The sequence below is a fragment of the Phocoena sinus genome, chromosome 4 (assembly GCF_008692025.1).
Source record: "Phocoena sinus isolate mPhoSin1 chromosome 4, mPhoSin1.pri, whole genome shotgun sequence".
NCBI classification, from domain to species: domain Eukaryota; kingdom Metazoa; phylum Chordata; class Mammalia; order Artiodactyla; family Phocoenidae; genus Phocoena; species Phocoena sinus.
Window position 1 is genome coordinate 84,865,039 of NC_045766.1, and position 27,168 is coordinate 84,892,206.

A 27,168-nucleotide genomic window follows, 5' to 3' on the forward strand; every position below is an offset into this window, starting at 1 on the left:
CCCCAGCCAATCAGATATTTTCTGTTTTTCTCTTTCCTTTTCTTTCTTTATCCTGTAAAAGCTTCCTTCCTTCTACCTCATTTTGCAGTTTTCCAGAAGGAGATTGTCTACTTCATGAAGTGTTAAGTAAAGTTTGTTTGTATCACCTAAGTTGTCTTCTTTAATCATTTTTTAACACAACAAATATATTAGTGAAACTTCAGTAAGTCAATTTTTTTTTTTTTTTTTTTGCCGTACACAGGCCTCTCACTGTTGTGGCCTCTCCCGTTGCGGAGCACAGGCTCCGGACGCACAGGCTCAGCAGCCATGGCTCATGGGCCCAGCCGCTCCGCGGCATGTGGGATCCTCCCAGACTGGGGTGCGAACCCGTGTCCCCTGCATCAGCAGGCGGACTCTCAACAACTGTGCCACCAGGGAAGCCCAGTAAGTCAATTTTTGACTTAACTTTTCACAGCTAAATAAGCAACTCATTTCCATATAACTGGAAATCTACTCCAGTAGGGGACTTCAAGCTGAGGATTATCACAGATCCTTTAGAAGCATCTGATCTTTGGAAATAGACAATGGACTGAAGAACTTTGGAATAAGCACATGGCTTTGGAAAGTGGACAGATTCCAACTAAGAAATTGTACCAGGACCCCTGTCTAATTGTTGTTTTGTTTTTGACTGACTTACTGATATTCTCCTTCTCTATTACTATATAGATCACTGATGTTTTCTACCCAGAATGCTCCCTTCTCTCCTTTTCCCCCCTCTTTATTATAATTGTTGGATCAGGACATAGTCACTCTTCTTAGATTGTCCCAGATAGGACCCTCTGCCCTCAGCCTTACTGACTGTTGGATACGCCATTCATCATTGGATTCTCACAATGAAAACGTATAGGCTAGCATCAAATGAGATCACGGAGAACTATAGCCAATGGCTATTCCACTTGCACCTACATGGACAAACTACATTAAACACATTAACCTGTGACTCTGCTAGTTTTCTTTCTCCCAGAGAAAGAATCAGTTAGTACAATCTATTGATCAGACCCCAGGTAATTCTAAATTTGAATTCAACAAACTTTGTAGGGTGATGGGCCAAATACTTGCCACTTGGAAGAGACTAATAGAGATCTAAGTATGTAAGTTCTTGGTTCTGATTTCATTTTATGATAAAATCTTTTTTCTCTGATCTCCATGTGCCCCTATAGGCTACTTCTTCCTTTGCAGGCAGAACACATGGTCTTGCTTGCCTCAGACTATGATTTTATCCAATTTAGTAATAGCATCCCAAGGCTTCTTTATACACCTAGACGTTAATTCTATAAACTACCAAGGATGGAAATTCTGACTCAGATGCAAGCTACAAAAGGAGACCACCCTTGATTGTACAGGTACTCTACCTGGAGGAGTTGCTGACTCATTGTTTATCCTAATAATCAGAGCAGTCTTCTCAATGGTGAGAATTATACAAATAGAAAAGACTATAAGATGAAGTTATCATTAACTTTGGCAGAAGTTATTAATGATACTACCTAATCGCTAGAAGGAATAGAAATCAGTCTCAACTCATTGGCATGAGCAGTGGTGGACAATTGCATTGCTCTTGATCTCTTGTTTGCTAGTCATGGTGGTGTCTGTGACTGAATATTCAAACAGACAATGGGCAGATGATATATAACAATAGAACTTGACCCACAATCTCTGCAGCAGTCAGTCCAGGAAGCCAAACCATAACCTCTGCAACAATCAACCCAGAATTGTCCTGATTTGGTCATGTTTGCCAGCTTCCCTATTTTTTGTTCCTCATAACCAACCAGAGATCTACATGATTTATATCCCAGTTTAGGTATTTTTACATTTCAAAAATCAGAATATATAAAAAGTATGATTCTTCTCATAGTAGTACTGAAGACAAATCTTCCCCATATTAAAAAAAAATCAGTGTCATAAAAAATAGAAGCAGTTGTGGAAACAAAGACTATTGACATGAGAATAAACAGAAATTATTTATTCAGCGTTTGATATAGGAAGGATCATCCACCATCACTGCATTTGGCGGAGACTCAAAGACAAGAGGGGAGTGGGGAAGGTTTATACAGTAAATAAAGGGAAGACTTCAGAAATACTCTGATGAGAATTTGGGATGGGGGATCTGGAGGTGGACTAAGCAGAAGTAGAGCATCTTATGGCTTGGGGAGCATATCTGGCTCACATTTGGACTGCCCAGAGAAGCTAAATAAATAGCTTTCTTGAGGTATAATCGACATACAACAAACTTCACATATTTAAAGCATATATATCACCTGTGTTATAGACACACATACTCATGAAACCATTTTCTACATATCCAACATCCTCTAAAGTTTTCTTCTTCCTTTAAATCTCTCTCCTGCTTCCTCTCTGCTTCCTTTCTATTATCAAGCATCCAGTGGTCTGTTTTCTGTTACTACATTAACTTTCATTTTCTAGAGACTCATAAATGGACTCACACAGTATATACCCTTTTTAAAATTTGTTTGGCTTCTTTCACTCAGCATAATTATTTTATTAAATGAGTTTTGTTAAAATTTTGCTAAGAATTTTTGCATCTATAATCATGAGGGATATTCGTCTGTAGTTTTCTTGTAAACTTCTCTCTGATTTAGATATCAGGATAATGCTGGCCTCATAGAGTGAGTTGGAAATTATTCCCTCCTCTTCAACTCTTCAACTGTTTTGAAAGAGTTTCTGTAGAATTGGTAATATTTCTTCCCCAAATGTTTGATAGACTTCACCAGTAAAGCCAACTGGACCTGTACCTTTCTTTGTGAGAAGGTTTCTTTTTTTTTTTAATTGCAACTTTAACTTCTTTAATAGATATAGGACTATTTAGGTTATCCATTTTTCCTTGAGAAAGTCTGGTAATTTATGTCTTTCAAGGAATTTGTCCATTTTTTCCTATGATGCTGAATTTATTATATAGGGTTGTTCAAAATATTACATTATTCTTTTAGTATCTGTAGACTCTGTCACCTCTCTCATTTCCAATATTGGTAATTTATATGTAATTTTCCCCTGATCAATTTGTTTATAGGTTCATCAGTTTAATTAATCATCTCAAAGATTCAGCTGTTAGTTTCATTGGTTTTCTCTATTGTTTTTGCTTTACTATTTTATTGATTCAGCTTTAATCTTTATTATTTCTTTCCTCCTTGGATTTAACCATTGTGGTCAGAGAACATAGCTAGTATAACTTGAATCCTTCTGGATTTATTGAAACTTGCCTTATGGTCCAGATTATTGTCCATCTTGCTAAAAATTCTGTACACATATGATAAGCATTTGTATTCTGCTGGTTGTTGGAGTAGTATTCTATGTATGTAATCAGGTCAACATGGCTGATAATGTTTTTCAAGCCTATTATAACCTTGCTGATTTTCTACCTACTTATATTATAGGTTATTCAGGGAGGGGGATTGAAATTTCTGACTATAATTGTGGACTTTATTTCACATTGCAGTTCTATCAGTTTTTGCTTCATTTATTTTGAAGCTCTATTATTAGGTGCATAAATGTTTAGAATTGTTGTATACTTTTGATTTAATGGCCCCTTTACCATCATGAAATGATCTTATTTACCCCTGGTAATATTCTTTGCTCTGAAATCTACTTCATCAAATATTGATAAAGCCACTCCAGCTTTCTTTTGATTAGTGTTAGCATGATATATCTTTTCCCATCCTTGTACATTAAACGAGTTACTTGTGTTTTTATATTATTGATAAATGTGTGTCTCTTTTTATAGGCAGCAATTAAAAAAATCTAATCTGACAATCTCTGCCTTTTAATCGAGGTGATTAGACTATTTGCATTTAATGTAATAATTGAGTTATATCTATCACCTTGCTGTTTTTTTCTATTTCTCTCATCTGTTATTTGTTTCCTTTTTTTGCACTTTTCTGCCTACTTTTAATCAGCTATTTTTTTATTATCTCTTTTATAATATCTCTTTTTATACATATCATCTCTTTTAGCTGTAATTCTTACTACTTTAGTGATAGCTTTAGGGTTTATAGAATACATCTTTAACTTGTTACAGTCTAACTTCAGGTGATTTTATAACACATCAGAATAGTATAAGAGCCTACAACAATATATTTCCTCTGGACTTTATGTTATTGTTGCCATGCATTTTGCCTTTACCTATATTATAAACATCACAATACATTTTTATTATACTTGTTTAAGTAGTCAACTATCTTTTAAAGAGATTTAAATAATAAGAAAAATAATCTTATATACTTACTCCTGTAGCTATTTCCAGTGCTTGTCATTGTGTAGATCCAGATTTCCATCTGGTATCATTTTCCTTCTGCCTGAAGTACCTACTTTAACATTCCTCATAGTGGGGGTCTGCTGGTGATAAATTTTATCAGTTGTGTGTGGAAGCATATTTATTTCATCCTCATCTTTAAAATATATTTTTGACAGATATAGAATTCTAGGTTGACAGGTATTTTTCTTTTAATACATTAAGGATGTTTTACTGTCTTCTTGCTTGCAATAGTTCTGATGAGAAATGTGATGTTATCCTTATTTTTGTTCCTCTGTAATGTCTTCCCTCTGGCTGCTTTTAAGAGTTTTTTCTTTATCACTGAATTCGGTTATTATGTACCTTGATGTAATGTTCTTCATGTTTCTCATGTTTGGATTTTGTTGAGCTTCTGGAAGGCAGGTTGGTGGGTAACGATGCTGATAGGAGGATTGAATTAGTGATGAGAGCTTATGGATGTTCTCTTCAGATTGCTTCAGTGTTGTCAATGAAGTAGGGAGCAAGGTCACTGGCTGAGACTGAGGACAGAGGAAGAGATGTTGAGCACGAGAGAAGGTATAAAGCTGTCATTTGGGAGGGTAGGAGAATTAATAGAGCAGGGAACGGTACTGTGGTCTTCAGTCATTTTTAAAGGCCCGCTTAAAATTAGTTACCACGAATTTAAAGTCAGCATGGCTGAGTGTTTTTCTCCTTCCAGTTTTATCTGGAAGGGTTCAGGCACTTAGTAAATACAGTGTTGAAATGGACAGGTTTGTGGTTTTGCCAAGTTTACGGTAACTCAGAGAGGGGCAGGGAGTTGAAGATGTATGCAGGGGATGATTATATTGACTGACCGTTGAATATAACTACATCAAACTTCCTCAATCAGAGTGGAAAGAAACTATTAGAAGGCAGTTCTTTGCATCTAGAAGGTGTTGAATGTGTATTTGCTGGCCCATGTATGAGTATGTCTTAACAGTAGAAAACCAGGACCTCAAGGAGGTTGCATTATTGGACCAAATTAACTCTGTTTTCCAGTGAAATGGTCTGTGAAGATCTTAACATGGGATATGCAACTTTGCCTGTCTTGGCTCCGCCCAATTAGGTCAGCCTTCCTTACACCAACACCAGAGGTACTGGACTTCTTCCACTCCCTTGCACTTGCCACACACCTTTGCATATGTGGCTTCCTGTGCAGGAAGGCTTTACCTGTCCCTGGTAATTTACTCATCCTTGCTTTTCAGCTTTCCTAGTAATTCAAATATTCCTGTAAGTTTAGTATCTAGTTAGTATGACTAATTGTTAGCACTTGTCAGAGTTTTAATTTGACATTTGTATTGTTGGTAACTGTTTGCTATTACACAGTAAGCTTCCTGAGGACAGGGACTTTGCCTGTTTTAAGGGTCCGCTGAATATAACATAGTCTCCGGCACATTGGTAGGTAGTAATAAATATTTTTTAAAATATTTTTTTATTATTTTTTTAAGAAGATGTTGGGGGTAGGAGTTTATTAATTAATTAATTAATTTTGCTGTGTTGGGTCTTCCTTTCTGTGCGAGGGCTTTCTCTAGTTGTGGCAAGCGGGGGCCACTCTTCATCGCGGTGTGCGGGCCTCTCACTATCGCGGCCTCTCTTGTTGTGGAGCACAGGCTCCAGATGCGCAGGCTCAGTAGTTGTGGCTCACAGGCCTAGTTGCTCCGCGGCATGTGGGATCCTCCCAGACCAGGGCTCGAACCTGTGTCCCCTGCATTAGCAGGCAGATTCTCAACCACTGCGCCACCAGAGAAGCCCAGTAATAAATATTTTTGAATAAAAATATCTTCACAGAGGTGAAAGCAAGTGTGACATGTGAAGTTTGGTGTGGGGAGCAACATCTTGCTTTCCGAGAATTCCCAAGAACCTGGCTAATGGTACATGCCTATCCTCCAAAGCTATGCCCGGAACCCTGCCGACAGGGTGGCCAAGGGAAGACGCGCAACAGCCTTTTTATCTCAGAGCGTAAGCCAGATCTTGGGAGGCGCCTGCGCACTGGCCTCGGCGGATGTACGCAAGGGAACGGGGCGGGGCTCCGGTAACCTAGGCAACATCCCGGAAGCGGCGGGCTGTGTTAACTCGTGTCCGGCCGGGCGATTCTGGAGCCTGAAGTTTTAGTCGTGGTGGAGGCAGCAGTCAGGAAACTGCAAGGCAGGTTGCGATGACGGGGCGGAGGCCTGCAGCCCGCCCCACAGAATCTTAGGGACAGGGGCTACAGGGCGGGGCGAACGGTCGTGGCGTCTTCCTCTCTGTTCCCTGGGGATCCAGGCGCCTGGGAAGAGGATCCTTACTACAGAAAGTGCACCCGCGACTCCATGTGTTTTGCGAGTGTGTGTGCGTGTCAGGATGCCTGTCTGGGTGTGTTTGTGTTTAGCGCGCTCTCCCAGGAGCATCCTGAGTGTGCGCGTGCGCACCGCTTTCGGGCACTTATGCGCAGAGCTAGAAATTGGGGTACCCTAATGTAGTTTTCAAGGAATTTCAGGTCTCATGGGAGAGAGACAAACTAGCCGGGGTACTTGGGGACAGGGAGGGTCATTTAAGTCGATTTGAAGGTTAGGAAAGGGTTTATCAGGAAGGCCCGCCTGAAAGTTTTGAAGAGTGAGTGGGAGTTAGCCCCGTGGAAAAGGGAGTGGAAGTGTGACGGGTGTTCCAAGCAGAGCGTAAGGAACGGCTGGAACTATATGGGAAGGCGAGAGCTTTGTTTTAGGATGTGTGGGAGATGTGAGAGGAGAAATGACTGCAAAGAAAGGTTAGCTGGGTCGCACGGGGCGGAGAGATTGTCTGAGTGCCGAGCTGAGCTGGATTCCTCTCTGCAGGGGAGCGCTGTTAAAATCGTTTGAGGAAGGAAGTAAAGTTTTGAGAGCTATCCTCTATCCATATATCTGGGTAGGAGTGATTGGAGGGAGGTCTTGTTTCCCTTTGATCAATTTTCCACTAGCCAGAGTGGTTTTACTAAATCCCATCGTAACTGACCTTGCTTAAAACACTTCAGTGGCTTCCTATAGGTCTTTAGGTTAGTGTTCAAATTGCTGTGGCTCACAAGGCCATAATCTGGCCTCTGCCTTTCTTTTTTATCCTTTTTCTAGCCTTCCTACCCTCTCAAGTCTTTGTTAGTCAAACTGAACCTCTCAAACCCTTTGTAAGTGCCCGACCCCGACCCCGACCTGGAGCATTTTTTCCCCAGCTTCTAACTTCTATTCATAGTTCCTCTCTCAGCTTCAATATTTTTAGGGGAATTAGAGGGAGGAGGTGGCCTTTTCTCACTGTGTAGAGTAAGATAGGTATTTCTATGACACTGAATTTACTTCCAACGTTAGCCTTTTATTGCAATTCCTTATTTAATTGCGGTCGGACAAGCTAAGCTCTTTGAGGGTCCAGAGTTATTCTACTTTCTTGCTGTATCTGGTGCCAAGCTCTTGGCAGGTGCTTTCAAAATACTTGTTGAAATAATAGATGGATGATGAAGTAGGAAAGTGAATGAGTGAAAGGAAGATTAATTAGGGGAAATAATGAGAACCTGGACAAGAACATTCATAGTAGAGATGAAAAAAGGGGGACATGAGAGAGATGTTTGAGGGAAAGAATGAATAGATTCTGGTGTCTGATTAGCTTTGAGACAAGAAGGGAGAGAAGGTGATGCTAAGGTTTTAAACTGGAGCAACTGGAAGAAAGGTAATTCTGTACTTCAGTGTTATGCAGCAGACATTTACTGAGCAAGCCAGTTATATATCAAGAACTAGACATTGGTGGGGAGGAGGCATAGATGCTAAGCTGTATATTGGCCATACTGTATTTGAGATATTTGAGAGATGTGCACAGAAGCCAGTTGGAAATGAGCATTAGGTGTTTTGAGGAAAGGTGTGCATACTTGATTTGGGACTAACTTTCACAGTGTATTTGTGTTCCCAGTACGTTGATAGCTTTGCTCAAGGGAGTAGGTGAGATCACTAAGGGAAGATGTGAATTCCCCGTGGTGATCTAGAAAGTAAGCTCCATGAGAGCTGGTGCCATATTAGACTTGTTTACTATCGTATCTCCAGTGCCCGGCCAGTGCCTAGCATGTGGTAGGCTCTCAAAAACAATTATTGGACAAAGAGAGAGGGTGTCCAATGGAAAGAAAAGAAGACTGGGATAGAACTGAGTGAAGATCCTTGATTACATAGTATGTGAATATTGTCTTAGCCTGAAAAGGAGAAAAGAATAGGAGAGAAACCAGGAGAAAGAGTGTTATGGAAGCCAAGGGAGGGGCGAGCTTCCAGGAGTGGGCGTCTCTAGAGATGGAAAGGGCCTGAGAAATAAGGGACCAATAATTTTAGCAATTAGGAAGCTATTAGTATTTTAGATTTTCTCCCAACGAGCCTAGATTTTCTGGGTTATGCTAATTTTATTGACATCTTGGCACTGTAAACCATCAGACTATCTTTATAGTCTCACATTTCAGCATGTAAACTATAGCTCCCTTATGATACCTGGTTCCTGTAAGTGGTACAAAATCCCTTCGTTAGACCACGAAGTCTGATCTTTGGTCAAGAAAAATACGGTCACCTTTACTGGTGATGTTTAAGAGAACACTTTTCAGTGCATAGGTGGTTCCTGTGTTATAAAAGTTTGAAGTATAACTGGGGCTTAGTAAATATAAGTGCTTAAATAGGCCTCTCCTTCATGAAGTTTGTTGGTGAACGGAAGGTCAGAGATGGGATAGCAGCTTTGTTACACCATTGTGAACTTAACCTTTGCGTACTTCAGATTCAGGGATGGTTTTTCAGAATTGAGGCGGTGGAAAAGTATAATATTTTAAATAACTTGAAATAAAGTATTTTAAGAGTAACATGAGTTCATTGTAGAAAGTTTGGAAAATATAGAACCAACCAAAGATAACTTAATTCTAGTAATGTTTTCTAGAATGTGCATTATTATAATTAGTCAGATCTGGTTTTGAGTGTCAGCTCCCAGCTCTGTGCATTATTATTTCTGTGACTTGGAGCAATATCTCAAAAGCACCAGTTTTCTCATTTGGGAAAGGGGGTTAATAATTGTTGCTGACATATCATTAGTAATCCTTAAGTAGAACTTAGGGTGTGGTAGGCAGGGGTTCTGAGCACCTTGTGGTGTAATTAGTTCCGTTTTACAGCTAGTGGCAGAGCTGGGATGTGAACCCAGACAGTCTGGTTTTAGACTGTACTCTTAACTTCTATGCTCTAGTGTGTCTCAGGATAGTATGTGCCTCATCGGGTTGTGGGATTAAATGTGAAGCTTTTAGCACAGGTAAGTGCTTTGTTAGTATTGTGTGTGTATTAACATCATGAGAATATACTATATGCGCAGTTCTGTATTCTACTTTTCTTTTTTTTTTTTTGCGTTATGCGGGCCTCTCACTGTTGTGGCCTCTCCCGTTGCGGAGCACAGGCTCCGGACGCACAGGCTCAGCGGCCATGGCTCACGGGCCCAGCCGCTCCGCGGCATGTGGGATCTTCCCAGCCCGGGGCACGAACCTGTGTCCCCTGCATCGGCAGACGGACTCTCAACCACTGCGCCACCAGGGAAGCCCCTGTATTCTACTTTTTACACTGAACTTTCTATGTATTTTCCTACATTCTTCATAATGTAATTTTAATGAATACATAATTCATCATTTAGATATACTGACATTTTATGATTCCCCTTTGTCTCTGCCAAGTAAATCGAAGATCTAAGTGGTTAAAGAGTAAAATACATAAGAAAGCTTTTTTGAATAACCATTATATTTTTCCATATCTTTTTTTATAACAGCATTGTTGAGATATAACTCACAGACCATAAAATTTAGCCCTTTAAAGTATACAGTTTAGAGTTTTTTAGTGTATTCACAGTTTTGCAACCATCACAACTATCTAATTCCAGGACATTTTCATCACTGCCAAAAGAAACCCTGTACCCATTAGCAGTGGCTCTCCATTTCCTCCTCCCCCCAGACCCTCCCAACCACTAATCTACTTTATGTCTTTATGGACTTGCCTATCCTGGACATTTCATATAAATGGAATCATATAATTTATGACCTTTGGTGTCTGGCTTCTTTCTCTTAGCATAATATTTTCAAGGTTCATCCATGTTGTAGCATGTGTCAGTACTTCATTCCTTATTATTGCTAAATAATATTATAGAATATGGATATACAATATTTTATTTATCCCTTCTTCAGTTAGTGGATATTTGGGATGTTTACACTTTTTGTCTATTAAGAATAATGTTGCTATGAACATTCATGTCCAAGTTTTTGTGTGGACATAAGTTTTCAATTCTTTCAGCTATATATGTGGGACTAGAATTGCTGAGTCATGTAGTAACTCTGTGTTTAACTTTTTTAGGAACTGCCAAACTGTTTTCCAAAGTGGCTGTGCCATTTTGCACTCCCGCTAGTGATATGTAGGGATTCCAATTTCTCCACATTCTTGCCAAAGCTTGTTATTTACATCTTTTTGATTATAACCATCCTGGTGGGTGTAAGGTAATATCTCATTATGGTTTTGATTTGCGTTTTATGACTGGTGATCTTGAACATCTCTTCACATGTTTATTGGCCATTTGTAGTATCTTCTTTGGGGAAATGTGTATTCAAATCCCTTAGCCATTTTATTTATTTATTTTTTCTTTCTTTTTTAAAAAAAATTTGAAATTTGTTTTTGGCTGCATTAGGTCTTCGTTGCTGCGCGTGGGTTTTCTCTAGTTGCACCGAGTAGGGGCTACTCTTCGTTGCGGTGTGCAGGCTTCTCATTGCAGTGGCTTCCCTTGTTGCGGAGCATGGGCTCTAGGCACACAGGCTTCAGTAGTTGTGGCACATGGACTCAGTAGTTGTGGCTTGCGGACTCTAGAGTGCAGGCTCAGTAGTTTTGGTGCACAGGCTTAGTTGCTCTATGGCATGTGGGATCTTCCCGGACCAGGGCTCAAACCTGTGTCCCCTGCATTGGCAGGCGGATTCTTAACCACTGTGCCACCAGGGAAGCCCCCTTAGCCATTTTAAAATTGGATTTTTTGTTGTTGAGTTGTAAGAGTTCTTTATATATTCTGGATACAAGTTACTTATTAGATACATGATTTGCAAATGTTTTCTCTCATTCTTTTGGTTGTCTCTTCACTTTCTTGATGGTGTCCTTTGAAGCACAGAAGTTTTAAATTTTGATGGAGTCCAATTTATTTTTTTTTGGTTGCTTGTGTTTTTAGTGTCATTTCTGAGAAACCATTGCTTAACCCAAGGTTCATGAAGATTTATGCTTATGTTATCTTCTAGGAGTTTTGTACTTTTAGCTCTTACATTTAAGTCTGTGATTCATTTTAAGTTAATTTTTTTTTTACATATTGTGAGGTAGGGGGTCTTACTTCATTCTTTTTCATATGGATATCCAGTTGTCCCAGCACCATTAATTTAAAAGACTGTTCTTTCCCCATTGAATTGTTTCTTGGCACCCCTGTTGAATATAAACTGACCAGAAGTTTAAAGTTTTGTTTTGGACTCTTGGTTCTATTCCATTCCATATCTTTTAAAATGGCACATATGGCTCTGCAATTTACTGTGTGACCTTCCCAGTCAGTTAACTCTTTGTCCCTTCGTTTTCTCATCTGTAAAGTGAGTAACAAATAGTAAATACTTCATGGGATTAGTGTGAGGATTAAAGGAGATAATATATGGGAAGAGTTTAGAACAGTACCTGGCTTGAAGAAAGTACTTAGTAGCTAATTCCATCATTATAACCACCACCACTGTCATCATCATCGCCATCACCACCATCACTATGATAACACTTAAATGTTATTCTCTAACTTGTATGTGACTTATCTCCTTTGCTGGATTGTACGTTCTGAAATTAGATACCATGCTTAAAGAGTGAATGTGGTTGCTAAGAGTTATAGGACAGAGGGCCAATTCCTGAGAAATACTTGCATTTAGTCATCTTTATTCACAGTAGACTAAATGATTTTTTTCAAAGATGTACTTAAGGAAAATACTAGGGTCTTTGTTTTAGGATAGTTTGGAGTAAGGGGGTCAGCTGGAAAGTTCTGTAATTATTTAGGTGTTAAAGAAGTTCTGGAATTGGAGTCATGTATATGTGTTGCTTTTTAAAAATCATATGTGTATCCTCAAATCCTAGTGTTCAGGCACTGTGAGTCTTTTTCCAATTTTGTATGATGTTTAGTCTAATGTCCTTAGCATTGCATTTTAAAAGTGCCAAGCAACTGTTGGCCATTTTCATATTCTAGTTTAGTATCAGTAATCACCCCCATTTGGTATTATGTGAAAAATATACTAGAGATCGTATCATAACTCATTCATTCTCTAAACTTTAGCCACCTTTATTTTAAGGTAAGTACGTATGTGTCTGGTAGTGATTTTGAGTGTTAGATGCTTAAAAAAGAACCCCAACTATCTCTTGCTTTCCTTCTCTTCCATTCACATTGTTCACATGTGATTGACATTTCCTCTATTCATTGCGAATTTGTGTAACAGGTGACAATGCTTATGACTGCTGTCAGATAGATCTCTGCCTTAGGTCATACTTGCTTCATTCCTAGGGTTTTTTATTAATCACATATATTTAATTTGTTGATTTGAAACCTCTTTTATCATAGTTATCAGTATCAACTTTCTAATAATTATGAAGTGAAAGAACCAAGTCTTTTGGTAGCCTGTTCCTTTCAGTATACTTAAAGTTCTCTGATTTTTTTTTTTTTTTTTTTTTTTGCGGTATGCGGGCCTCTCACTGTTGCCTCTCCCATTGCGGAGCACAGGCTCCGGACGCGCAGGCTCAGCGGCCATGGCTCATGGGCCCAGCCGCTCCGCGGCATGTGGGATCTTCCCAGACCGGGGCACGAACCTGTGTCCCCTGCATCGGCAGGCGGACTCTCAACCACTGCACCACCAGGGAAGCCCTCTCTGATGTTTTAAAATTTATTTTCTTAGATATCTTTTTCCCTCTCTGGTGATGATTAATTAGTAGTTTTTCATGTATTTTTAAAATTTGTTATGATTATTACTCCTAGATGTCATTTGTCAGAGTGAACCGTTACGGTCCCCGTGGAGGAGGAAGGAAAGCACTGAAAGTAAAGAAGAAGAAAATGTCAGTAAAGCAAGAATGGGATGTAAGTCTAGGTGGGATAATACATGGTATAATGTTACATGGAAGGAATAAATGTGATGACATGGCCTTAGTCACTCAGGATGGTGCTCTGAATGGGGCTTAGCATGCGATATGGTGGAATGGGTTTCTGGGCATGTTATTGGGTTGGCCAAAACGTTTGTTTCGTTTTAAGTAAAAATAAAAGACATTTTTCATTTTCACAAGAGCTTTATTGAACAACGTATTCATTAACCGAATGAACTTTTTGGCTAATCCCATATCCTAGGTCTTGGAGGGAAGAGCAGATGCCTTTGGGGAATTTTTAAAAAATATGCATGTTGAGGCGATAGCTCTACCTCTTTTTAAGAACTGAAATCTTGGAGCTTCCCTGGTGGCGCAGTGGTTGAGAATCTGCCTACCAATGTAGGGGACACGGGTTCGAGCCCTGGTCTGGGAAGATCCCACATGCCGTGGAGCAACTAGGGCCATGAGCCACAACTACTGAGCCTGTGCATCTGGAGCCTGTGCTCTGCAACAAGAGAGGCCGCAACAGTGAGAGGCCCGCGCACTGCGATGAAGAGTGGCCCCCGCTTGCCACAACTAGAGAAAGCCCTCGCACAGAAAGGAAGACCCAACACAGCCAAAAATAAATTAATTAAAAAAAGAAAAGAAGGGAAGGGATTTCCTTTCTCTTCTCTCCTTTAAAAAAAAAAAAACCTGAAATCTTAAGTGGGTGGGGAGTGTGTTTTTAAAAAGTCCCTCACCTCTACTTTGAGAACTCACTGCTTTAAGGCAACTCTAGTTAACCTGAAATCTGAAATTTTTTGGTACATATTTTAGATTTGCCCATAGCAATCTGTGATATCATAATAATGTGAGTGGCATTTTTGACTGAAAAAGTGGGTGATCCTTGCTCTCTTACCCCTCAAATTGTTTTTTGCTCATCTCCAGAGATTTGTCAATTTCAGTACAAAGGTTCTCGTAAGATGTAAGACAGGTCTCAAGTATCTGAGACATGATCCCTGGCTCCTACCCGGAGTATCACTTGGTATTATCAAGGGGATTTTTATCTTTTGGAGTTGGGTGCTTTGGTTTGGACCATGAGACTTTGGGTACTTTTACTTTCTGTTGTGAAGATTAACTGGTCAGGGACTAGTTTGGATCTTAGGGATTCTTTTGGACTTAGAACCTTCTGGGTTGTGGCCAACCACCTTAGCCAGGTATCCTGGGCAAACTGCCAGCCTTAGAAAGTGGGGCAGGGGGATTTCTCTATGTTTAGATTGCTTTGTTGCCATGTGATTGGCTATAAAATAGTATGAGGATATGACTGTAAGGTAACGATACTGATTAAAAGGTGAAAAAATACACCTTAACATTTATGTTATCATAATGTTATCATGAAAAGATGATAACATAAGTTGTCCCCTTCAGAGCGGTTACTTTGGGAAGTTCCATATTTATTTTGCTATGCTGCTGTTGCTCAAAGCATAATTGAAAACCATTATTTGAAATTGCATTCAGAACCTTCCTCACTTACTTTATATTATCTCCAGTGGTAGAAAAAACTTTGTTTTCTGAAGGTAGATGGAACTTGAAAGTAGTTATAGCTCATTTGGTGTGAGTGGTAAATGAGGAAGGAGAGATCAACTGAATAATACTGTTTTGCTGAAAATATTGAGGCATTTTCTGAAATGGCTTGTAAATTAGATTTAAAGGCAATTTCAGAAGAAAATACAGTTGACCCTTGAACAACATGGGGGTTAGGGGCACCGACCCTCTGCACAGTCGAAAATCCACGTATAACTTTACAGTTGGCCCTCTGTATCTGTGGATTTGCATCCATGGATTCAGCCAACTGTGGATTGTGTCACACTGTAGTATGTATTGAAAAATATCGACACATAAGTGGACCTGTGTTCAAGCCCATGTTGTTCAAGAGTCACCTGTAGTTTTAAGCAATAGTAGTATAAATGAAATTATATTTTCTCCCATGAAAGCTAATTCCAAGCATATCACTTATATGCCTAAATTTTTATTATGATTATTAAAAACAATTCTTGGGAATTCCCTCATGGTCCAGTGGTTAGGACTTGGCACTTTCACTGCTGAAGGCCCAGGTTCAATCCCTGGTCGGGGAACTAAGATCCCATAAGCCACGTGGCATGGCCAGGAAAACCCCCCAAAAAACAAAAAAAAAACAATTCTCATGATCTTACTGTTGTATCTTGTACTTTTCTAAATCAATATGGAAGGAATAACAGTTTTAGTATATAAAAGACTTGAGCTAAATACAAACTATGGCCCAAAGGTTAAGTCTCTGAATACATCAGAAGCTATTTCACTAGGCTCATTTCTGTATATTTCTTTTAGAATTAAAAGTCTACATTGCTTTTTTCCCTGACTTACCAAATCTGTATAACACAAATGGCTGAAGTCATTTTGGAAAGGACCAAATTGCAGGGCTGCTACTCAGAGCTGTGCAGGCTGTGCACTGCACAATTCCAAGGGGCACTATATACATGGCCTGTGATATCAACGGAACCACCTGAGTTGTGCAATGTGGAAGCCCTGCCATTTGGTTTAGTGCCTTTTTACTTGAGTGACTGTTTTCACATTTTATGAAATTATACAATACCCTCAAAATTTGGCTCTCATTATGATAGGTTCTATGTTTAAGGTGTTGGCATGGGCACAAATTGAACCTCTACTTTTTGAATTATGTACTACCTGGTTGTTTTCATTATTTTAATATAATGTATGCTTGCTTGGTGAATTTAGTGCTTAATTTCTGTGAGACACTTAAAAATAGTCAGTTATTTTCTACAAGACACCTAAAAGTAATCCATGTTAATATTTAAATTGAGAACTTAATTCTCAAGGAAAGATTTTTTGGTCTCAGGATTTTGAATCCATTTTCAGCCATTAAAATTCAGCATATACTAATACTTTGTAAGAAACCTTTTGCTTTTTAAAGAAAGTTCATCCTTTTTTTTTTTGCAGAACACTGTAACTGATCTAACAGTTCATCGGGCAACTCCTGAAGATCTGGTAAGTTTACTATTGAAAGTTAAGTCGTTTGTTCATCATCTTATTTGATATTTGATACTTGATACTTCTAACCTACAGAATAGAAACCAGAGGCACTTCTTAGAAGTTGTTCAGTTATTTTTAATCTTGTTTATGTCTATATAAAATCAAAAAGTGTATGTCCTGGGCTTCCTTATTTTACTTAGACATATCAGTTAGCATGCATTATAATTTCATTAGATAGGTTTGGTTTACAGTTCAAATCTCTCTAGTCCAGTATTTTCCTGTACACATTTATCGTCTTTTCCTATCTGTAGATATCACTAGCATTATTTACCATTACTTCCCTCTACAAAAACATACATTATAATTTATTTCTTGAACATGCCATGTACATTTCCACATTTGAGCCCCAGTTCATGCTATCCTCTTTACTTGGAACAGTTTCCCTACCTTCTTCTCCTCCTCTACAAATCTTACTTTGGTTCCTTATCTTAGTTCAAGTTTTACTTTAAAAAAAAAAGCTTTTATTACAGGTTTGTTTGTTTTTTTAAACAGCTTTATTAAGATATAAATCACATAACATAAACTCTACCCTTTTAAAGTGTACAATTCATTGCTTTTTAGTATATTCACAGAGTTATGCAACCGTCATCACTTTCTAATTTTATAACATTTTCATCAGTCCCCCAAAAGTAACCCTTTACCCATTAACAGTCACTCTCTATGCCCCACCCCTCCAATCCCTGGCAACAAATAATCTGTTTTATGTCTCTATGGATTTGCCTATTCTGAACATTTCATATAAATGCAATATAATATGTATTCTTTTATATCTGGCTTCTTTCTTTTAGCGTAATGTTTTCAAGGTTCATCCATGTTGTAGTATCGGTACTTCATTCCTTATTATTGCCAAATACTATTTTGTTTACAGATATACCATGTTTTATTTATCCATTTATCAGTTGTTGGACATTTGGGTTGTTTCTACTTTTTGACTGTTATAGATAATGCTGCTATGAATATTCATGTACAAGTTTTTGTGTGAACATATGCTCTTAGTCTCTTGGGCGTATACCTGGAAGTAGAATTGCTGAGTCATATGATATCTCTATATTTAACTTTCTGAGGAACTGCCAAACTGTTTTCTAAAGTGGCTGTACCATTTACATTCTTACCAGCATGTATGAGGGTTCCAATTTTTCCACATCCCTTGCCAGCATTTGTCATTGTCATCTTTGTGGTTTTAGTTCCCTAGGGGGTATAAAGTGGGATCTCATTGTAGTTTTGATTTGCATTTCCCTAATGACTAATGACATTGAGTATCCTTTCATATATTTATTGGCCATTTGTAGTATCTTCTTTGGAGGAATGTCTCTTCAAGTCTCTTAGTTATTTAAAAATTTCCATAGGAAATATGTGACAACTATGAACTGGGCTTGATGAAGAGAGGGACACAAAAAGTAAAATAAAATAAAAATAAAATTGGATTATTTGTGTTTTTTTTGTTGAGTAGTAAGAGTTCTTTATATATTCTGGATATGTTTCTTATCAGATATATGATTTGCAAATATTTTCTGGTGGTTGTGTTTTAGCTTTCTTGATAGTATCCTTTGAAACGTAAAAGTTTTAAATTTTGATGAAGTCCAATTTATCTAATTGTTTTCTTTTGTCACTTGTAGCTTTAGTGTCATATCTAAGAAACCATTGTCTAACCAAGGTTCGCAAATATTTACTTCTATGTTTTTGTCTAGGAGTTTTAAAGTTTTGGCTCTCATGTTTAGGCCTTTCATCCATTTTGAATTAATTTTTGTGTATGGTGTGAGGTAGGAGTCCAGCTTCATTCTTTTGCAAATGGATATCCAATTGTCTAAGCACCATTTATTAAAAAGACTGTTCTTTTCACATTGAATTGTCTTGGCACCCTTGTTGAAAATCAATTGTCTGTAAAGATAAGGGTTTACTTTGGACTCTCATTTCTATTCCACTGATCTGTATGTCTGTCGTTATGCTAGTACCATACTCTCTTGATTATTGTAGTAAGTTTGAAGTCCTACTCTTTGAAGCTGCCTAACAGTTGCTTTCTTCTCTGAACTGTTGTACTTACTACCTACATAAGGCATTGAGTATATGCCATCTAATGCGTGTCATTTATCTTTAAATGCATAAGTTCAATCTCTCTGGGCAGATTATTAATGTTTTTGAGGGATAGAGGCCGTATCTTATACGTCTTTGTGGGCCTAGGAATCTTAATCGTAGTAGGTACTCATTAAATGTTTGTTGAGGATAATAATGATGCCCAGATCACCTAAAATTTTTTATTATGAAAAATTTCAAACTCACGTGAAAATAGCGACAAAAGTATAAAGAACTCCCATATGCTGTTCACCTAGATATAATAGTTATGAAAATTTTGCCATACTTGTTTCATTTATCTTACCCTTTGCTTCTTCACTGGAGCATTTTAAAGCAAAGCCCAGAGGACATGTCATTTTGTGCCTACATATTCAGTTTGCATTAAAAAAAATAGATATTTTCATATATAACCACAATACCATTATCATGCCTGACAAAAGTAACACTAATATTTTGGTATTACCTAATCCCAATCCATATTCAGATTTCCCCGATTGTCTCAAAAATGTCATCTTCATTTGTTCTTTGTGAATCAGAATCCTTACATAATATTTGGTTGTTAGTCTCTTAATGGACTGATTTCATATTTACATGGTGCAAACTCAGTAGTACATTTTATCAGATGACATACAGGTTTTGTTCATATTCGTAGTTCTGAATACTAGAGTGCTTGTAAAGCCAATATCTGCTTTTGTTCCTTAGCCACCTTAGTGAACTCCTCCCTTCTAACTCTTAAGCTGTGGCTCATATCTCTGCTTCTGCTTCTGGAATTCCACTTCCTTGGAGTCCTGCATCTCCATGGACCCACTTCCACATGCAGCCATTGCAGGGCTATAAAAACACTGCATTGTGAGCTCTTGGTGGTGATGTGAATATCATGGAATGGGTGTGCCTTTGCCAGAGATAACTCAGTGGATTTTGTGCCTCTTATGTCATACTCAGTCTGTGTGTGTGTGTGTGTGTGTGTGTGTGTGTGTTTATAATTGTACATGTACACACATGTGTAACTGAAAAATTTAACAAAATAATTCTTTTTTTTTTTTTAATTTATTTATTTATGGTTGTGTTGGGTCTTCATTTCTGTGCTAGGGCTTTCTCTAGTTGTGGCAAGCGGGGGTCACTCTTCATCGCGGTGCACGGGCTTCTCACTATCACGGCCTCTCTTGTTGCGGAGCACAGGCTCCAGACGCGCAGGCTCAGTAATTGTGGCTCACGGGCCCAGTTGCTCCGCGGCATGTGGGATCTTCCCAGACCAGGGCTCGAACCCGTGTCCCCTGCATTAGCAGGCAGATTCTCAACCACTGAGCCACCAGGGGAGCCCCAACAAACAAATTCTTAACTTTTATTATGTGCAATGTGTTCTTAATATTTTCTATTCTATATTCTATTTTATTTTTTTTAAATGTTGGTTTTGATCCACTAATTTATTTTACCACCCATTAAGTGAGTCCCAAGATGCAGTTTGCAAAACACTACTTTATTGGATAGTCTTGTACAAAAGAAGTAGAAATTAATATTCTTTCATTTTGTGTTTTAGCTAAGTCTACTAGTTTGTTTTATTTATTTATTTTTTGGCCATGCCACGTGGCTTGTGGGATCTCAGTACCCGACCAGGGATTAAACCCAGGCCACAGCAGTGAAAGCCCAGAATCCTACCCACTAGGCCACCAGGGCACTCCCTAGGTCTACTAGTTTTAGATACTTCTTTTTTAAAAAATCATTTTTGAAAAAAAAAATCATTTTTGAAAATTTAGGAGATGGTGAAAGTTTTGTGAATATATATATATATATATATATAAAATATACATATACTGGACTAGAAAAAATTAGAAAAATGAACTAGGTTAGGTTGTCCTACCATCTGAATAGGCAAGTTCTTTGTTCCTGAAGCATTCTTTTATATATTTTTTCTTCCATAATAGATCCGTCGTCATGAAATACACAAATCGAAGAATAGAGCATTAGTACACTGGGAGCTCCAAGAAAAAGCTTTGAAGAGAAAATGGAAGAAGCAGAAACCGGAAATTTCTAATCTTGAGAAAAGGAGATTGTCTGTCATGAAGGAGGTAATGCTAAACTGCATCATCTGTAGAGTTAGAAAGAAAAGAAGAGGTAAATAGGTGTCTCTCTTTTTCCACGTATTTGATTCACATTGGACAGATTCTAATCATCATCGTGTCCTTACGCAATGATCTACAGGTAGACTTTGGAAAAAGGAGCAGAGTGACGATTACAGTCTAGTTTCGTGATTTGAATTTTCGCTCTTCAGCTTACTAGCCAGGTGACCTTAAATTGTTAACTTCTCAGCCTGAATTTTCTTATCTTTAAACTGGAGTAACAGTATTTACCTGATTGTATTGTTAGGAGATTTCAGTGATAAAATATTACTAAAGTGATTAGGACAGTCCTTGGCACATAATTAGTGTCATATATATAAAGCTGCTATAATTATTTTTCTCAGTTCAGCAGTTATGCTGTTAGATTACTTTGCAAAAAGAAAAATGTGTGCTTGTCCAACAAATTAGTAAGGCACTTGTCTTTGACTTAATCTTTTGTCAGATGTAGGGTGTTTGAATAAGTAATCAGAGTGGGTAGGAATACATATTATGGAAAATAAGAAGAAACTACAGCAAAACCCTTCTTTTATCTGGGCTGAAATCATTGTAAAAGAAATGCCTGTTTTCTTCTTGTTCAGTGTTGGAGCTTATGGCACTTGGCTGTCTGGGTGACCTGCTGCAGCTTTAAGTCACATTCTGTCTTTTGAGGAATTTGTTAGGCTTCTTAGTGAAATATGAAAGTCATGACTTTATATATCATGAGGCAGAAGTATATCTCCCAAATAAATGTTTACATGAGCTTGTAAAAAGAACAGTGGATTGAGAGAATGGTTCTTTAGAGGTACGTATCTTTTGGTGATCTTAGGCAAGTCACCTACACTTAAATGTTACATGGTAGTTCTCCATGAAAGGCCTAAGAACACAGATCTGGCCAGGGAAAAAGGCAGCCCCTTTGAGGTGACTCTGGGCTTTAGTTTCCCCTCCCTAGTGGCCCCTGCTCATGTCCTGAATCCCTTATACCTTGTAGATGTGGTAGAATTAGGGATTGAAGAAGAGTGGTAAGAGAGGGTGAGTGAAATTTCTCTGCCTTCTTTCTGTAATGTGGCTTCTTCATGCCCTAGCGTAGTGTTTATCAACTCTGACTGATTCTAATTTCCATTTAAAAAATTCCCGTTTGGGTTTCCCTGGTGGTGCAGTGGTTGAGAGTCCGCCTGCCGATGCAGGGGACACGGATTCGTGCCCCGGTCCGGGAAGATCCCACATGCCGTGGAGTGGCTGGGCCCGTGAGCCATGGCCGCTGAGCCTGCGCATCTGGAGCTTGTGCTCCGCAACGGGAGAGGCCACAACAGTGAGGCCTGCGTACTGCAAAAAAAAAAAAAAAAAAAAAAAATTCCCATTTAAAAAAAAAAACAGTATCTGGACTCAGACATATTTATGCTCAGGTATTCTAATTCAGTGGATCTGGGATGCAGCCCCACTTAGGTATTTTTAAGACAGTTGATATGTAATTTTTAATATTTTGCTAGGGTTGAGAACCTCTGCTATTAGTGGGATTTAGGCATTTCCATTTAACAACATATATTGGAGGTGTTGCTGTGTCAGTATTTAGAAATCTACCTTTTCTTTTTTAATGGCCAGGTAGTGTATGGATATACCACAATTTATCTAGTGCTTTATTAGTGGACATTTGGCATGTGTATCAGAGCATGGTATAAGCACCTGGGAAAAAAAAGACCCCAGAATATACTGGTTTAAACAAAATAGAAATCTATTTCACTTTTATGGAACAGCTCAGATATACATGGTAGTGGGTAGGGGGATCTCTGGTCCTTTATTACAGGGCTTCCATGTCTGAGTTTGCAGTGGCTGTTCCAGCTTCCTTCAGACGTTTCCCAGGCAGCATGAAGTGGGGAAGAGAATGCATGTTACTCCCTTTACGTATCACCCAGAAGCTCTGGCTTCTATCCCATTGTCCAGAACTTCATCAAGTAACCACTGTCACCTGCAAGGGTGGTTGGGAAATTAGCTATGTACTTGGCTAACTTGGGAGTTCTGCTGTTAAAGAGAAAACAGAAAGAAAGGCTATTGGTGAATAAGTGGCAGTGTCTGCCACCGACAGATTATTTCCTGCCTTGTCACTATAAATGATGTAATGAATATCCTTGAATATGTTTTTGAGTACATGTATAGATATATTTGTAGGATAAATTCTTAAAAGTGGAATTGCTGAGTCAAAGGATTCGTACATCTATTATTTCAGTGTTGCTATATTTGTAATGTCTGTGATAAGGTATGTGAGGGGACCAAAGGAAGAGTCCTCCTTGGGCATATCCACCTAGATTTTATCATTATGTGCTAGAGCTACCAGGACCCGTCCCCCAGAAGCTGGGCTCCTAGATAAACGTAAATTAAGAAGAAAGCTCTTTGACCAGCATAATCTTAGATTTCATTTGCTGTATGATCCACTCATGCCATGGGAATCAAGCAAATAAGAGTCCAAATCCAAATCAGAGAGAGGGTGGCTTTGATAAAGATGTTGTAAATTTTAAAAATATATTAACTAACCTAGTCTCTTTGTACTTTCCCAATTCTGTCTGGTTTTCATTACCAGAGAGCAAAACTGCTAGCATGAGAAGTTTCTAATAATGTTTTTGAAGGGACCTTGACTGATCTTTTGAAAATCCAAGATGTATTCTTGGACTAAGTTTGGTTTTGTGCTCTGCAAACCCATCTGGGGAAGTAATATATACAGATGGGCCTGCAGAGATTGATTTACCTATCATGAGGATGAGTTTTATCATAGAGGAGTGATAAAGAAATCCAGAAAGAGCAACAGAAAGCCAATGCTCTGACCTCTGGCCACTCAAGCTGTCTGCCCCAAGGAGCCTGGGCAGGGACTAGCAGGGAGAGGGCTGCAGGGCAGTGGGTTTTCTGGAGACCTCATTATAATTAGTATCAGGTCTTGATATGATAAAATTATTCCTCCACAATCTGCTTCTTTCAATTTATATCTCTTAATTTTGATAGGAAGTCAGTACCTTTTTTAAAAATAGTAAACAAAACTGCTGCTAGGAAATATATTTCGTATAATTTTTCTAGTATAAATGGTAGATTATAGTGCTCCATTTACTTTCTCTCCTAAACTCTAATTGCATGTGCTACAAGATGGCTAACCAGGGGTGAAAATTTAAGTTGTAACAACATTCTCAAATATCTCTAGAATTGTATACAGATTTAGTATACACTTTTGTATCTCTTGACAGGGCCTAGGATGCCAGTCTTCTGACTCCAAATGTGCTCTTTGTCCTGTGCCATTCCAAAACTAACTCTTTGTGGAGAGAACAGATTCAGGGCTTTATTCTCACTAACAGAGCCAGCCAACCTGCTTGGCTTTAGCAGGGGAAGAAGGGGGAAAAAGTCAGAATGTGACTCTTGTTATTTTTCTTCATGTCCTAAAACAGTAACTGAGGTCACATTGTATGCTTGTTTCCATGGTCTAGAGAAATTCTGGTAAGAGCATTTGTTACCAGATGTTTTGATTTGAGTCAGTGTTGGAAACTGGAAAATTTCCAATTTTGAGACTCCTTTGAGCTGAAGAATGTGATCTGGTGGTGGTAGGTGTTGACTTGGTTTCACTCTAGCCCGTGCATTGTTGCTTGTAACTGGGAAAATTCCTAAGTTGAAAGTGTATAATCAGAGACACCGCCGTATTGGTATTTTTTGAGTTCTCATTTTTCCAGAATAAAAATCGAGCTTGTTTATAAATGCAGAAGCATCACTTTTTTGTTTAATGCCCCCAAAGTCGTGTCTCACGTCGTGTTTTTTAAGTTGTAGGTCATGACCCATTAGTGGATTATGAAATCACTTTAGTGGCTGAAACACCAAAGGGCCACACATCTGAGTTTATGGCTCAAAGATTCATGTTTAATCAGTGTTTTTCAAACTGTGGATCACAACTTTTTAATGGATTGTAAAAGTTAGTGGGTTGCGACCATCATTTGAAAAAATAGAATAGAAACTAAAAAGAAAATATCAGAGTGGTTATCAAAGAGTAAGTTTAAGCAAAGCTTTTATTTTGGTGTTTGTCTACATTTGTGTGTGGACTGGGTCATAATTTAATAATGTATTTCTTTGGATCAAAGCCAAGCATTTGAAATCCACTAATTATTATAATAGCTCCATCTACTGGTACTTAATGATATTGCCGCTGAAGGATTTGAGATGATTTTTAAGCTCCTGCTTTTGTATGGACTTTTCCTTTGTGTTTTATTAAGTATATATATTTTTTCTGAATAATAATATTTATCACTAACATGTGTCTAGATTCTTAATGATCAATACCAGATGCAGGATGTATTGGAAAAATCTGATCATTTGATGGCTACAGCAAAAGATCTGTTTGTTGATTTTCCTCGTAGGCGCACAGGTAAAGTAGTCACATCAAACAAAAGTTTCTTTATCTTATTCATCAAAGCCCACACCTGGCTGTTTGAAAGAATTTAAAATCTTTTCTCAGGCATCATATTATTTCTATCACATGTGTTCTAGGGTGGATAGCATACAAGAGTTGTTAGACATAGATTTATTACAATTTATTTGCTTTTCACTAAGAATATTAACTACTACAAATTACTCAAGCTAAGGAAAGGTAAATTGTTATTATTTACTAAAATATTTTGTGAAATGTATAAGATTTCATAATTTAAGGTATGATTTCATTTTCAGCTTATTAATATTAAATTACCATATAATTAAAGTATCTGCTTTGTATGTAATTTGAGTGAAGCTTAATTTGAAAACTAAAGCAACTTCAGTGTCTCTCTAAAAGGAACTTTGCCTCTTGTGGGATGCACAACATTGTTCACTTTAATGTGTATATAATCTGTTGTTTATCTTAATCCCTAAAGACAGATCATTAGTTTTTAGTTTAAGGTTTGAATCCTGGCTTGCCGCTCGCTAGTGTGACTGCGCCTGTTGCTTCACGTCTCTGAGTTTCAGTTTACCCATATGTAAAATAATGGTACCAATAACCTCATAGGACTTTGTGAGGGTGAAACAATTTAATATATGTAAAAGCATTTAGAACAATGCCTGGCATATAGTAAGCACTGTTTAAGTGCAAGTTGCTTTTATTGTTATTTAAGATTTTCATACGATAATTCAGATCTATGGCAGTGTATTATAGTATGTGTGAAGTCAATTTAATTAAATGAAACAAAGTCATCATGACTTATTTTCCTTCTGCAGGGTTTCCGAATGTAACAATGGCTCCTGATTCCTTTCAAGGTCCCATTGTGGTAAATCAAGACCCTGTCGCCCAGGCCATCCTTAGTGAATCTGTTATTGAGCCTCAGGTAACGTGCTTTGCTCACAGCCATAATGCTCATGCTGAAATTCAGTTTAAGTTGATGTAGATAGGCATAGTGGTAAACATTTCAAAAGCTTTACTATCTAAATACCAAGTTGTGGTTGCTAGAATTGTTCTTACTCAAGCCTAGTGCACTTTCTGTGAGTAATGCTTGTACTAAACAAGATAGGACTAGATAATAGTAGCTAACATTTATTGAGTGCTTACCTAGGAGGTAGTTACTATTATTATCCCCATTTAGCAGTTGGAAAAACTGAGGCTCAGGAAAATTAAGTAAGTTGTCCAAGATCACATAGCTAGGTAGCATGAGAGATGGCATTCAAATCTAGGCTGTCTGGCTCCATAAGACTGTGTCACCCAGAGATGCAGAGAACAAACGTATGGACACCAAGGGGGGATGGTGGTGGTGGTATGAATTGGGAGATTGGGATTGACATGTATAGTATACACTAATATGTATAAAATAGATAACTAATAAGAACCTGCTGTATAAAAAATAAATAAATAAAATTAAATAATAAAAAAGAAAGACTGTGCACCATCTACAAATATGGAAACAGCAAGAGAGTCTTTCCACGTCCCACTTTGGAGTCGGGTGAATCTATGTTCATATTCTGTCACTTACTAGTTGTTTGATGTTGAGTTGATCTCTCAAGGTATCTGAGCTGGCTCAGAGAGTATTTTGTTAAATGGGAATAGAATATACCTGCTATGGTTGTTGTGAGGATCAGCTCAGGTAGGTTATGTAAAGTGTTGAGCATAATACCAGATATTAGCTCTTCATTAAATCTTTGTCCCTTCTTTTTTTTAAAATAAATTTATTTATATTATTTATTTATTTTTGGCTGCTTTGGGTCTTCGTTCCTGCACGTGGGCTTTCTCTAGTTGCAGTGAGTGGGGGCTTCGTTGGGAGCTTCTCATTGCAGTGGCTTCTCTTGTTGCGGAGCATGGTTCCTAGAGCACGCGGGCTTCAGTAGTTGTGGCACCGGTGCTCTAGAACACAGGCTCAGTAGGTGTGGCTCACGGGCTTAGTTACTCTGCGGCATGTGGGATCTTCCTGGACCAGGGATCGAACCCCTGTCCCCTGCATTGGCAGGCGGATTCTTAACCACTGCGAAGCCCAAAAAGAATATTTTAGACTATATCTGAAAGTCAGTGAATTAGTTCTAATGT

General features: G+C 38.3%; 1 protein-coding gene across 7 annotated transcripts in view; it reads left to right on the forward strand.

Moving 5' to 3' along the window:
• The first annotated feature begins 6,362 nt into the window (after nt 1-6,362).
• Nucleotides 6,363-27,168, forward strand: part of SPICE1 (spindle and centriole associated protein 1) — a 70,356-nt gene continuing 49,550 nt past the window's right edge. For 2 of the 7 annotated variants that reach the window (XM_032631399.1, XM_032631404.1), the window contains exons 1-6: nt 6,363-6,466; nt 13,331-13,429; nt 16,408-16,455; nt 20,493-20,636; nt 24,951-25,053; nt 25,875-25,981. In XM_032631399.1, coding sequence (XP_032487290.1) covers nt 13,331-13,429; nt 16,408-16,455; nt 20,493-20,636; nt 24,951-25,053; nt 25,875-25,981 — 501 coding nt within the window. In that variant the 5' untranslated portion in view covers nt 6,363-6,466. Of the gene's footprint in view, nt 6,467-6,735; nt 7,988-9,517; nt 9,581-13,330; nt 13,440-16,407; nt 16,456-20,492; nt 20,637-24,950; nt 25,054-25,874; nt 25,982-27,168 lie in introns of those variants that run through there. The other 5 variants (XM_032631400.1, XM_032631403.1, XM_032631402.1 and 2 more) reach the window with 5 other exon arrangements.